This window comes from Mus musculus, chromosome 4 (genome assembly GCF_000001635.26).
Source record: "Mus musculus strain C57BL/6J chromosome 4, GRCm38.p6 C57BL/6J".
NCBI classification, from domain to species: domain Eukaryota; kingdom Metazoa; phylum Chordata; class Mammalia; order Rodentia; family Muridae; genus Mus; species Mus musculus.
The window spans coordinates 115081412-115094248 of NC_000070.6; the positions used below are offsets into that span (position 1 = coordinate 115081412).

Genomic DNA, 12837 nt, shown 5'->3' on the forward strand with positions numbered 1-12837 from the left:
AGTTAATTATATGGTGGATTCCAAGTGAATAAATGGCAAGGAGCAAAAGAAGACTGGAAAAGGAAATGGGTGGGGTTTATAGGGCTGAGTTTGCAGCATCTCAATGCTCTGTACTGGAGAACCTCCACTAATAGATGGGCAAGACCTAAGGAAGAGGAGAAGAAAGCTATGGAGACATCTGGGAGAGAGCATCACAGGTGGTGAAAAGGCCCTGAGGTCTGAGTGGGCCTGCAGTAGACAGGAAGTGGCAGAAGCAGGAGTGGCTAGAGTAAAGGAAGGGCAAGCAGGAGACAGGTTAGTGAGTCATCGTGAAGGCAGCCATGCCATCCTGAAGCCCAGGGTCTTGGTGTTTTGAATAGGTTATGAATAGGGTTTAACCAAAATTTCTATCTGCCCTGCTGAGACCAGACAGAATGGAACATAAGCAGGAGCAAGGGGACCCCGCAATAGGAAGTCATAACAAGCTTGCAGCAGGGACTTAGAGCAAGCATAGAAAGGGAGCGGTTGGGGGTTAGGGTGGATATGTTTATAGAGAGCCAAGATGATTGACTGGTGGCTTGATGTGGAGTATTGAGGTCTTTCAACTGCAGGGAGGAGGGGGCGGGGCACAAATATAGGATAAAGGAGGAGGGGCCAGAGACAAAGATGCATGTTTTTCCTAGGTATGCTCCCAGGGATCTACTTCATCTAAACAAGTCACACCTCTTTCCACCTCCCCCTAAAGTGTTACCGTGTGTTTGCAGAGGGATCAATCAATTAACTGATTAGTTGCACCCTCAGGATCAAACCATCTCCCCAAAGCTCACTAGCTGGCTTCACATGAGCCTGTGGGGAGATGTCCCAGAGTCAAACCTCAACAGTACTGAAGTTTCTCTTCTTGTTTCCTGGCGGACCCTATAAAGCATCAACCTCCACAAAAGCAGAAGATTTGTCTTACTCATTAATTGAATGGTACCCCAGGAGGCTCGTAATGCTTGCTGTTATCTTTTCTTAATCTTCCAGACACAACCCACATACCTGCTTTAAGACATCTAGCACAACTGGAACTTTTAAGATTCATTTTAATTTTAATTGCATGTAGGTTTGTGTCTGTGTTTGGATGGGTGCATGTGAGTGCAGGTGCTTGCAGAGGCTAAAAGGGTCTCAGATCTCCCGGAGCTAGAGTGACAGGTGTATGTGAGCCACCTAATGTGGGTGCCAGGAACGAAACTCAGGTCTTCCCAAAAGTACTATACACTTTTAACCACTGAGCAATCTTTCCAGTTGCCCCCTCCTCTTTTGGGACATAAGGTCTCACTCTGTAGTGCAGAACAAACATAGAATTCACCATGTGGCCTGAACCTGCAATGATCCTCCTGCCTCCGTCTCCCAAGGGCTGGACTATTGCATGTGCTGCTTTGCCTCGCTGGTGTGATACAGCTTCACAGCTGTACATTATAAGCTCTGTCCTGGTTACTGTTGTGTATCCAGCCCCTGGTAGGCAGCAAGCATGTGGTGAATGAACAATTGAAAGCCCACTGGGGTGAAATCGGGCAACGAGAGCAATAAGTCAGTGCTGGGGAGAGGGGCGAAGGCTTGGGCCGTACAGAGCACTGCCTGGGATTAGTCCTATCACTCCTCATTGACTGTGTGACCTTCACTTAGAAACTTGCATGGTCATACTTTCCCTAGCTGACAAATGAGCAGGATGGGTATCCCTCAGGGTGAGCCTGTGGCCAGAAGGCGCTAATTCTAGAAGTTTGTATCCCAGCTTGGTTCATTGCTGGCCTGGAGCCCTGATGGGCAGCAGAGCTGTGCAGAGGCCACTGTACAGATGAGACTTGGCCTCGGGCCTTCTGCTGGCAGGAGGATCCTGGTCTTGGCCCCTCCATACTTTTTTGGCTGGGTAAGGAGGCAGCAGGAGGATTTGATTGATTTTCTCTTCTGGGGGGTCCTCCCCATAAATCTCCCTGGCCCACTGGGGTCTCCTAGGACTCAGGAGCAATAGCCAGTGCATTCTTTGGCTCTGTGGGTTCCCGGCTAGTACCTTTTGCCTCTTTTAGTTCCTCACTCTGAGTCCACGTGCGAGGCCAAATGCTTGTCTGCCCAGATCATAGTCCCACTTTAAGTACCAGAAGGCTTCTTCTCCAGGGAGCCAACAGTCTTTCTCCAAGTCTGGCCTTGAGATCACCTTGAGCGGACCTGCCCCAAGCTCCCAAAGAGTCAGGACTTCTTAACCCTATTGTACCTTGGACTCCTTGTGTGGTCCAGTGAAGTCTACAGCTTTATTCTTTTACAAATTGTTATTATTTATTATTGTTATTGTGTGGTATGTGCACACATGGAGGTCAAAGGCCAACTTTGTAGAGTTGGTTCTCTCCTCCTATCTTTACGTGGTGTGATGGTTTATATATGCTCAGCCCAGGGAGTGGCACTATTAAAACCCTGTTGAAGTAGGTGTGGCCTCTTGGAGTAGTTGTGTCACTGAGGGTGTGGGCTTTAAGACCCTCATGCTAGCTGCCTGGAAGACAGTATTCTGCTAGTAGCCTTCAGATGAAGATATAGAACTCTCAGCTCTGCCTGTACCACGCCTGCCTGGATGCTCCCACCTTGATGATAATGAACTGAACCTCTGAACCTTTAAGCCAGCCCCAATTAAATGTTGTCCTTATAAGAGCTGCTTTGGTTATGGTGTCTGTTCACAGCAGTAAAACCCTAACTAAGACACATGGGTTCCAGGGACAGAGCTCAAGTTATCAGGCTTGCACAAGTGTATCACCCGAGGAGACATCTTGCTGGCTCCCTGTGGACTCTTTCTCATTGATATGTTTTTAGAAACATATAGTAAAATGCACAGCCCTGGACAGCAAACCCAATTGTATTAGCACATGGTTATCAAAATATTAAAGGTATGTTTGTGATAAAGTAGTTTAAGTGTGTCTTTATACTGTACCTGGCTGTATCTGCAGAAGCTTCGTGACGTCTATGGTTACTTTATGTTGCATGAATAATATGTCTAATACCTGCAGCAGTTGTGAGGTAACAGGAAAGCATCAGAGGGCTGTGGCTTTACAATCTTTATTTGTAATGGAAGGAACTTGCACACTTCATTTACAGGTTAGTAAGAAACAGATGCACTATCCCCTGTCCAAGGGAGTGCTCACTGAAGGGCAGCTGAGTGGGTGAGATTCTTTGTGAGTGGAGAGGGGCCTCCACATCCCTCCAAGCATCCCTTAAGGGTGACCTGGTCTTGGCCTTCCCTGGAATTCCTATTGGAACAGTTCTGCTCCCTCTCTGGAACACACTTTTCCAGGGCTGGACAGCTCCGAGGGCTCTCACTAAGGAGATTCTAGGAACTCAGTCAGGGTCACCTGGAGCTAATCACGTTATCTGCCCACTCACTCTGGACCTTCTACCCTCTGCCAGGCCAGGCATTGTATATTGAGATTTAATTTTATAATGTGTGTATGTGTGGTCTGTCCTTGGAGGTTATCAGTATTAAATGTACGAACACAGAAGTCATTATGGCATGGCGATTTGTAAGAATAGCTGTGAATAGAGTAGAGAAGACTTGGGGCTGGGGGAAGGTGAGGTGAAGGGAAGTCAGAGAAATCTTCTGGAGAAAGGGAGCTTTAAAGCAAGACTGGGAAGGTCACTTTTCCAGAAGAGACTTGAAGAGAGCACCCCAGACAGAGGGTTATAATAGAGTAGGGATCAGACCACAGAATTGGGGGCCTTGGGCCAGGTGAGGCTGAAGAGGCGGGCTGATTGTCCTGCCCCTCAGGCACCTGGGGAAGGAGTTGGAATGTTATCTTAAGGACCAGGAGTAGTCCAAATAAGAGCCTCCAGGAATTTGCAGGCTTGCAGCAAAGATGAACACGAATACACATGTGAACAGGGCTTTTACCTTTGTAGTCTGAACACCTCCTGGAGGGCTGGGAGGTGCGGCTCAGTGGTGGACTGCTTGTAATAGGCCCTATAGATTTGTGTCTTAGCACCATAGGGGAAAAACAACAACAAACACGAAAGAAATGAGACACCCAGCTTTTTCTCAGCCCGAGCTCTCTGGTTGCATGGCCTTCCCCATCATAACTTTCTGTGCAGTTGACAACCTGGCTAACTTCCCCTCAGCTTTGCCAGCAGGAAGCCTTCCTTAATAATTCAGTCATCTTCTGTTACAGCAGAGCTCTGGGTACAACATAGGTCAGCTTGCATCACCCACCACTGACTGGTTATATGTCAGTGTTTGTTTTCCCTCCTTGTAACCCACCTGTGAAGCAGGGCGTGAGTTGGGCAGCTGGAGAGGGAGAGGCTTTTGACTTTTCAGTTGTTCAGAATGCAACCTGCAACCCAGCCTGGGATTGGAGCTGCACAGTGCCACCTCCTGGCAGTAGGCAGAATGGCAGGCAAGATGTTGTGGGAAGGGAGGGATGGATATTTTTGCGGGGTGGGAGGGGAGCACTCTTGAGTGAGGATAAGCACACCAGGTATAGTCTGGTGGAAGGTTCGACTAGGGGACCGGTGATTATAGATGAGAGCTGGGTAAGAAACGGGGGAAGACAGACTGTGGGTAGAACAGCTGCCTGAGATGAGGACCTGTACACTGGGGAAAAGGAAATAATCAGACTTTTCGGGGTCTGCTGGATACTGGTTCTGAGTTGACACTGATCCCAGGAGATCCCAAGAAACATTGTGGTCCTCCAGTTAAAGTAGGGGCTTATGGAGGGCAGGTGATTAATGGAGTTTTGACTGATGTCCGACTCACAGTAGGTCCAGTAGGTCCTCGGACACATCCTGTGGTGATTTCCCCAGTTCCAGAATGTATAATTGGGATAGATATACTCAGAAATTGGCAGAATTCTCATATTCTTGTGAGACCCATCCAAACTTTGAGATTCAGCCAGACAGCAGGGGACCCCTTTGTTTATAAGGCTAGGGAGAAAAGCCTTTCCCTGTGTGAAAACTACCAGGCATCAGGGGTCTGGTCTTAAAGCCAAGTGTTCACCCATCCCTTCTCCTCCCTGCTTTCCGGAACAACTTGTTTCTGCTTTAAAGTCTGGGACTTTGACCCGGGAGCTGTTTTCTCCCTTTGGTCACCTTGTGTCCATCCCACTCACGCTCCTCCCTTAATGTGCTCAAAGTATAGTTCTGGGAGTCTCTGCTTTCCTTTGGGATTTTAGGAAAATTGGGGATGCTGGGGGCCGGGGGGGGGACTGTGGCTCCCAAGCTGGTGGCAGAGGCTGGGGTATTTCCCTAGGGCATGAACTAGTGTGTGGGTACCACCAGAGGACCCTCTCTCTACACCCCTCTTAGACTCCACATTTGGCTGCTGAAGTATCCCAATATTCTGGGGTTTCACTTTCCTGCCCCCCTTTTAAAACCTGTATGTTAGGCCTTTATTTGATCCCTCTGTTTAACACACACACACACACACACACACACACACACACACACACACACACACTGCATCCTGAGGGAGCCATGTGATGTGTCTTACTTTGAGACATTGCCACTCACCCAATTGCCTAACTCAGAAACTTAACCTGAGAGTTTCCAGTTTCCAAGTGGGCAGCAGTTAGTCACTTGTCCAGAAACCACGCCCAGGCTTTCCTACCTCCCAAGCACTGAGCAAAGCCTTCTCTAATGCAGCCCAGTCAGTGGCTGCATGTCTCCCAAGTCTCCCTCTCACCTCTGATGATTTTCTTCATTTTCTCAAATGGTGGTCTGACCTTGGTTTCCTGCAGCCTGCTTAAGATGAGGGAGGCATGTTGGATATTTGCTAATTCCACCCCATTCCTTTCATTCCAACCAGTGGTTCCCTGGCTGTTCATTAACATCCACCAAGGCAGCTCCTCCATGCTCCTGACGATTCTCAGCCCACGTTAAGAACAGACTAGCCATGTAGAGTTAGACATGAAGAGTTTCCCTGCAGACACTTGTGGAATGGTCACAGGCCCACAGCACATGTATGAAAGTAGTTGTGCAGACATGCACTCAGAGGAAACAGGCTCTCACCTGTCCTGTTTTTTTGTTTTTCCTTTGGACAGGAACTAAGTAAGACCTGTGCCTTGGGACAAGCAATGCAGTGGATACCCTCACAAGTGTCATCCCATCCACAGTGCCCTGGCTGGTGTTTAATGTCGCAGCCACCCATTCTTAGCTTCCTTATTTCCTAAATCTGGTCAAGCCAGGTTGATATTGGCTTCTTCAGAACATAAACTTAGTCTCGTGTTGGACCAAGATCACAGGCTCTGTGTTTTGTAGTCGGGGACAGATGGGCATGATGACTGTGCCCTGGGGCTTTCTGAGTACCTGTCTGAAGCCAAGACAGCATGAAATCTCCTACCTGAGTGTGCACTGGAAAGGTCTGAGCATAACGTCCTTTTAGGAAACCATGCAAGCAACAGGGACTGCCAAAAAATCCTCTCCCCTCCTTTCCTTAGGAAGGGGGTCTAGCCTGCTCTTGCATCTCAACTCCTATATTCTAGGGTAGCTGGGACAAGGAGGTCCACCACGGACTTACACCCCAGACTTCAGTAGGTACTTGGGTCATCCCTAGTGTTTGGAAGGTCTGGCAGATGCTGTGTGTCCTGCTGGGTGGGAGATGTGCTTCTGCAATGCCTGGCCCTGTGATGTAGATTTCTGAGGGACAGATGAACTTCTCATGGCTATTCCTGTCTGTAGACTGCACCCGGGCATTTGGAAGTCTCAGGGAATGAGCAGAACAAAGGAAGATTGCTAAGACACGTGCATGAAGTAGGCATGCACACATAGGGGAAGCAGGCTCAGGGCTCCCACCTGCTTTGGACATTCCAGGGAACCACTGGTTGGAATGAAAGGAATGAGGCAGAACTAGCAAATATCCACCATGCTTCCCTCGTTAGTTTTAAGCAGGGTGCAGATCTCCATTTGATAAAATAAATAGGTCACTGAAGGTGGGAGATGTCTGCTGTGATGAAGGGAGGTGGATCTGAAGGCAGATGTTGAGACTTCTGACCAAGTCAAATCTTGTCTAAGGCCTGCCAGGTTATCAGGGACTGTGGGAACCAAGAGGGAATGTTGAACTGGGCTATAGGGAATCACCAGACTGGTCAGGGCTGGGGACTGTGAAGTGAGTCTCTGTTTCACGTGAGGTGGGGTCCCAGGGTCTGGCTTGGTGGGTCGGAAACAAGAAGTGAGTGGAGGGGCTGATGTAAGGAAAGCGGGCAGCTGAGCTTTCCCTGAGTCTTTTGTCCACAGATGTTTTCCTCTGGCTCCCTGAGCCAGCTAGAGCCTGTCTCAAGCCAACTGTCAGTCTTTCAAGAAGCCCCACCCACTGGGCTCATTCAAGGCAGGGCTGAAAATGTCACACCTTTCCCTGGGAGCCTAGCCCCATTGCCAGGAAAGGTGAGCTCAGAAGAAGACTTCTGAGGCAGAGTGAGTGTCGGAGAAGGCGGGGACTTTCCCCTTACTTCCCCAGTTCCCTGGGCCCACCCCCAGAACTGGTTTCTAAAGGGGTACCTTAAATGCCAGTTCGTCGGGCTGGGCATAAGCCAGGCCCGGCAGCTCATTTCCATGGGAGGAGGGCAGTTTCTCTTCACCAGTCTGCCAGTCCTTCCTCCCCGCCCTCTTTCCACTTCTGCCTTACCCAATCCAACCTCTCCTTTAGAGTCAGACTGCTCTCCAGCTGATCTCATACAAACACCCCAGACCTCCAGCAGCTCCAGGAGTCAAAAACACCAGCAGTGGACCGAGGTCCTACAGCTGCCTGCAGCCATGTTGGCCTTCAGTCTGCTCGTGCTGGGTCTGCTCGCGGAAGTGGCACCTGCCAGCTGTCAACAAGGTAGCACAGGACAGGGGTACCTGGGCTTCAGGGAGGAGAGGGGTGGCAGGAAAACAGTGACTGAGGTTGGATGGGGTGGTGTTTTGGAGGGTGAATACACACCACGGGGCCACAGTCCTCTGACTTAGGTTCTGTAATCGATTTGTTTTCCTTCGGGGAGAGGTGGGACAGCAGGGAATGTATGTGTTGGCTCTGGGGTTTAGGGGAGGAACAGGAATTGAGATCCAAACCTCACAGCAGGAATTGTCCCAGAGACAACTCAGTCCTGGGGCTAGAAACAGAGACTGGGACCAGTCCCAGTGCACCTTCAAATGCTTGCTCTGGATGGGGGCTAGGGGGTGGTGACATTAAAGGCATAAGCCCCTGGACTGGATGACCTAAGTCCTCTTTGTCACTTTCTCCATAGTCGTCCCACCGTGGGGGTACTCTTCACCAAGCTCTTTCTGTCTTGCTGTGTGGCCATGAGGGAATTCCTGTCCCACTCTGAGTCTTAGTTTTTTTTTTTTTTTTAATTCATTCTCAGTAAATCTTACCCTGCCCACCTCTCAGAGCTGCTGTTAGGTTGGAGGTATGAAAGGGTTTTGTACCAGAGAGATTGAGTAACTTATATAGATTCACGAAGAAACCGGTCCAGGACCATTTTTCTTCTGCTTTTGACTCTATCCCTTGCTCTATAAGCTCTCCCCATAGCCACAAGAGGAGGATGTCTGTGAGGAGTTAGCTGTAAGAGCCACAGAAGAAGGAAAATGGGAGGGGACCTCCCAGGGTTGTTCCCAATGCCTGAGCATCATAGACCAGAAAAAGTAATGGACCTGAGCCCAGGTTTCTTGGACAGAGTGGGAAGGATATCTCCACAACATGGGCCCTTGCAGAGCAATCATGTGCATCTTCTACTAGGGGTTGCTAACCTGGAGCTGCCATGGCTACAGCCCAGAGTTCCGTGATCCTTTCTTTCACCAACACCTGTCACCCTTGGAAACATCACTAAGGATAATCAAGCCATTACTGCAGCAGAAGAGCATCTAGGTGGACTCCAAGAAGGACTTTGGGGTGGGAATGATTCAGGCTGAGGTCTTTTCATGCCCAGCCTCTCATAACATAGGATGGCTCTAGTCATACAGTCTTGTTTGAAGGCAGGATTCTCCCCTTCCAGTCTCTTGTTGTCCTCTCTTTCCTCCTGAGACTCTTAGCGTCAGGGTATCTTGCCTTTGGGGTGTGAGATCTTCAGTCTAATGGGGAAAATGGTTTTCCTTGGGGCTGCCAGTGGCCTGAAGAAGTTTTAAGGGTTGGAGTTGACATCAAGGGTGAAAAGGTAGAAGGGCTACTTGGCTAGACCTTAACCTGGTCGCTGATCTTTGTGCCCTGCCCACCCTGTTGGAGAGGATAAAGGGGTTCCAATCTAGAACCCAACATCTTAACTCTCTCTCTTTTACCTCTCCACACCCCAGCTGAGCAACCAGCGCTGAGCAGCTCTGGCCAGACCTCACCCCTCCTAGTCCTCCCAGAGAAGCTTTATGTTCTAGAACTGGATCTTCCAGATGCCAGCCCTGGCCTGGCCTCTCTGGGCTAGCAGGAGGGAGGAGGGGCCACTCCCAGCTGACTGACAGGGAGGCCTAGGCCAGCCATTGGAGCTGCCCTTTGGTCCCTGTTTTCTTGCACTTCTAGGGGGGCCTTGCATGTGACTGTTGCGGGGGAGGGGTGTGCAAGAAGGAAGCTCTGGGACCTGAGCCTCAGGGAAAACTCTGAGCCATGTTCCCTTTTTGGCTGCTCAGGTTTTCTTCAAGCTTCAGTAGGGTCTGAGCCCCCATCCTTCCTGCATACTTAGAAGAGTGGGCAGGCCTTATGTCTATTCTGACCACTCAGATGTCTCCCTGGACCCTACAGAGTGCCCAGACTTCTCTGTGCCTGCAGCTCCTCTTCCTTTTCCAGGTCTAGGAAACCTTCAGCCCTGGATGCAAGGCCTCATTGCTGTCGCTGTGTTCTTGGTCCTTGTTGCAATCGTCTTCGCCGTCAACCACTTCTGGTGCCAGGAGGAGCCGTACGTGCCATGTGAAGGCTCAGGGCTGGGTGGCCTCTAGTGGTCAGGGTGGTCCTCAAACCTTTGCTTTTACTCTAGTAGGGGATGACCTCAGGAGTTCTCATTAAAGTCTTGCCACCATGAGGAAGGAAAACCAGGGCTCAAGTGCCCAGGAAGAGCTGATTGATGGCAGAGTCAGCTTGGAGCCTTTCTGGTTCCCAGGCCTGTACTCTATTGGCCTCATGGTTTTCTCATCTCCTTCTGAACCTTGCCTCTGGCCTGGACGTGGGAGAAAAGTCTTCTCTTCTAGGTGTCTCAATGTTTTTTTTTTTTTTTTTTTCTGTCCATGGAGTTGAGATGGGAGCCTCTTGAAACAGAAGGCCCCATCCTTTTGGAGGGTCAGCTACATACGATGCAGTGGGCTTCACAGGCACACAGACCGGATAAGCAATTCAAGTCAAGTGCAGTTGAAGGAAACAGAGTGGTTTGGGGGCTGGGAGGGGGTTAATTAGTATGACTTCATTGATTGCACAGTCACCCCAAAACCTGACATACAGGAAGTCAGTCAGAGAATAGGGTAGTGCAGGAAAATACACATGAGTCCCAAGTTTGGGGCCTGGCACTAAGGCCAGCACCAGGTGTGAATGCATCAAGATTAAGAGCCCCACTGGGTGAAGCTACATTGGCCTTAGGGGATCTTTTCCCAGATGTCATTAAGGTAGCCTGGCATCCAGGGGTCCAGCAGCCCTGCACAGCATTTGGAGAATGTACAAGAAGCTCGGGGTGGAGGTGGATGGAACATTCCAGCGTGTGGCTGGTGAGGTCAATAGGACCTGGGTCAGGCAGTACCCATGACCTAGACTGGAGGCTTTATGTCAGTGCAGCTGAATTCAGTGCATGAGACGATGACTTTAACAGAGTTAAGTCCTTCCAGCTGTTCCATGTGGGTGCATGGTACATGAAACAAGCAAGCTTAGAGACACATGAGGAGGCTGAGTATGAGGATGGACAGTTCAGACTTGGAGGGGACAGAGGCAGTTCGGAAAAGGGATGGGTCTAAGAGCTGTTTGGGAGGGAGCCTGGGAGTTGATGGAAGGAGGCAGTAGGGAGCATTGAGGAAGGACAGGGATGACTTTAGAAGACTCCCTGAGGCAGAGGACATTGAGAGCAAGATGAATTGACTTGGGTGGGACATGTCTGGTGTGACATGCCTCTGGATGTCTGAGGACAGCTGAGCAGGTATAAAGGACCCACAAAAAAATCAATTTCAGGGATGGGAAGGCAGGAGCTTTCTGCCAGAAGTGCAGTTAGCTTTCTCTCTGCCTTCAGTGGCTACCAACTACATCTAATTTGGGATGTACTCTTGAGTCCTGCTGGGTCTATGATGGGGCTGAGAGTGAGTGCACGGAGTGAGTGGAAAGAGACCTGGGTCTTAGGACAAGCATCTTACAAATGCCTGTGTTCCCCACTTTCCTTGTGGATCAGGTAGGAGGGTTGTGAGGCCTGGGGGGAGGAAGAAGAGGAGGAGGAAGAAGAGGACGCTAAAGCTGGTGTCTACTGGGACCGGGGGCAGAGGTGCTTTCTGAGCTGGGGGTGTTTTCTGCTTGCACCTTGAGAACGAAATCCAATCTTCCTGGATGGATTGGAGTGGACAGTCATTGGCGAGCCCTGCTGATAATCTTCTTCTCCAGGGAGCCTGGGAGCACAGTGATGATCATTGGAAACAAGGCAGATGGGGTCCTGGTGGGAATGGATGGCAGATACTCCTCAATGGCATCTGGTTTTAGGTGAGGTGCTACTGGGGGAGCTGGGAAAGGTGGGGAGGCCAAGGGGGAAGGGCTGATGAAGAAAAGGGCTAATGAAGCGAAGTGAAGTGAGGCTAGTGAAGTCCTCTGTGAGGACTACGGTGCTCCATGGGAAGACGAAGAGAGAAGGCTTAGTTCAGGAGGTAGTGGGTGCCATGGGGAGAAGGGGTTCAATGTGAAACAGGGAGTCAGTGACAGGGAGCTGTGAAAAAAAGAGTTCTCTGGAGGCTCAATGGGAAACCAGGGCATTTGGGTGGGGATGTTTCTAAGAAACCTCCTATCCAGGCACACAGGTCCAGATATGTTCGGGGAGTGGGGATAGGGGAGGCTCAGATGCTAATTCTGAAGAGAAAGCTAATGCAGGATGGTGGGGGTAGGAGTTGGGGGTTGGGGGTGGAAATAGGAAGCTAATGACCCAATAAGCCTTACCCCCTCTTTCAGGTCCAGCGAGCACAAGAATGCCTACGAGAATGTTCTGGAGGAAGAGGGCAGGGTCCGCAGCACACCCATGTGACAAGCTTCTCTGTGGCCCTAGTCCCCAGGCTACAGGGAACATAGAGTTGATCCCCACCATCTCACCCAGCCACTGCTCTACAGGAATCTACTGAAACAAGCTGACTCCCTCACCTCTCTAGAATCACAGTCATCTCAGGCCAGGACTCAGACCAAGCCCAGCACACCATGTGCTGTGACCCTGGGCTTTCCTGGGTCTTCTACCCAGTTCTGAGGAGCCTTGTGAAGGGTGGCTCAGCTCCTCCCCTCCCCTTGCTCCTGCAACTATGGAAGTGGCTCTTATTTCTGTGAAATAAAGACTTTTTATACTTCTGGGATGGAGACTCTGACCCAGCTTCCAGGCTCTAAGCAAGGATTCACGGGCCTATTTCTTTTCAATTGTGATAACTACCTTCTAGGATCCATTGCCATGGTGAACTTACAGATTATCCAGAAGCTCTGGACCCATAAGGGCAGCTAGGGACTTAGGAACCCAGTTGGAGAGGCTGAGGCTGTTTCTAGGTGGAAATGTGTGTGTGTGTGTGTGTGTGTGTGTGTGTGTGTGTGTGTGTGTGTGTGTGTGAGAGAGAGAGAGAGAGAGAGAGAGAGAGAGAGAGAGAGAGCTTGTCTCCTCTGTTGTCTGGGTATATATGGGGAACTCCCTATGGGTGTGGACATTCCTGGGAGAGTTGAATTCATCTCTGCCTGTGGGTGGCTCTTGA

The 12837-nt window shown here is 50.2% G+C and overlaps 1 protein-coding gene across 4 annotated transcripts; it reads left to right on the forward strand.

Moving 5' to 3' along the window:
- The first annotated feature begins 7296 nt into the window (after positions 1-7296).
- Positions 7297-12483, forward strand: Pdzk1ip1 (PDZK1 interacting protein 1). Of its 4 annotated transcripts, none has more exons than NM_026018.3 (5): positions 7297-7395; positions 7628-7801; positions 9731-9839; positions 11510-11605; positions 12065-12483. In NM_026018.3, the coding sequence occupies exons 2-5, from the start codon at positions 7735-7737 to the stop codon at positions 12135-12137; spliced, it is 345 nt and encodes a 114-aa protein (NP_080294.1). In that variant the 5' UTR covers positions 7297-7395; positions 7628-7734; the 3' UTR covers positions 12138-12483. The 4 variants fall into 4 exon arrangements, with proteins under 4 accessions (NP_080294.1, NP_001158030.1, NP_001158029.1 ...); NM_001164558.1 differs by having other exon boundaries at positions 7297-7365; positions 7669-7801; XM_030253719.1 differs by having other exon boundaries at positions 7348-7365; positions 12065-12453.
- Positions 12484-12837: the final 354 nt, after the last annotated feature.

Excerpts from the sequence above, each read along its gene's own strand:
- Pdzk1ip1 (NM_001164557.1), top strand. The coding sequence starts at position 7,534 with ATGGGAGGAGGGCAGTTTCTCTTCACCAGTCTGCCAGTCCTTCCTCCC. Across the intron at positions 7,802-9,730 it reads ACCTGCCAGCTGTCAACAAG|GTCTAGGAAACCTTCAGCCC; the intron begins GTAGCACAGGAC and ends TTCCTTTTCCAG. Across the intron at positions 11,606-12,064 it reads TCAATGGCATCTGGTTTTAG|GTCCAGCGAGCACAAGAATG; the intron begins GTGAGGTGCTAC and ends CCCCTCTTTCAG.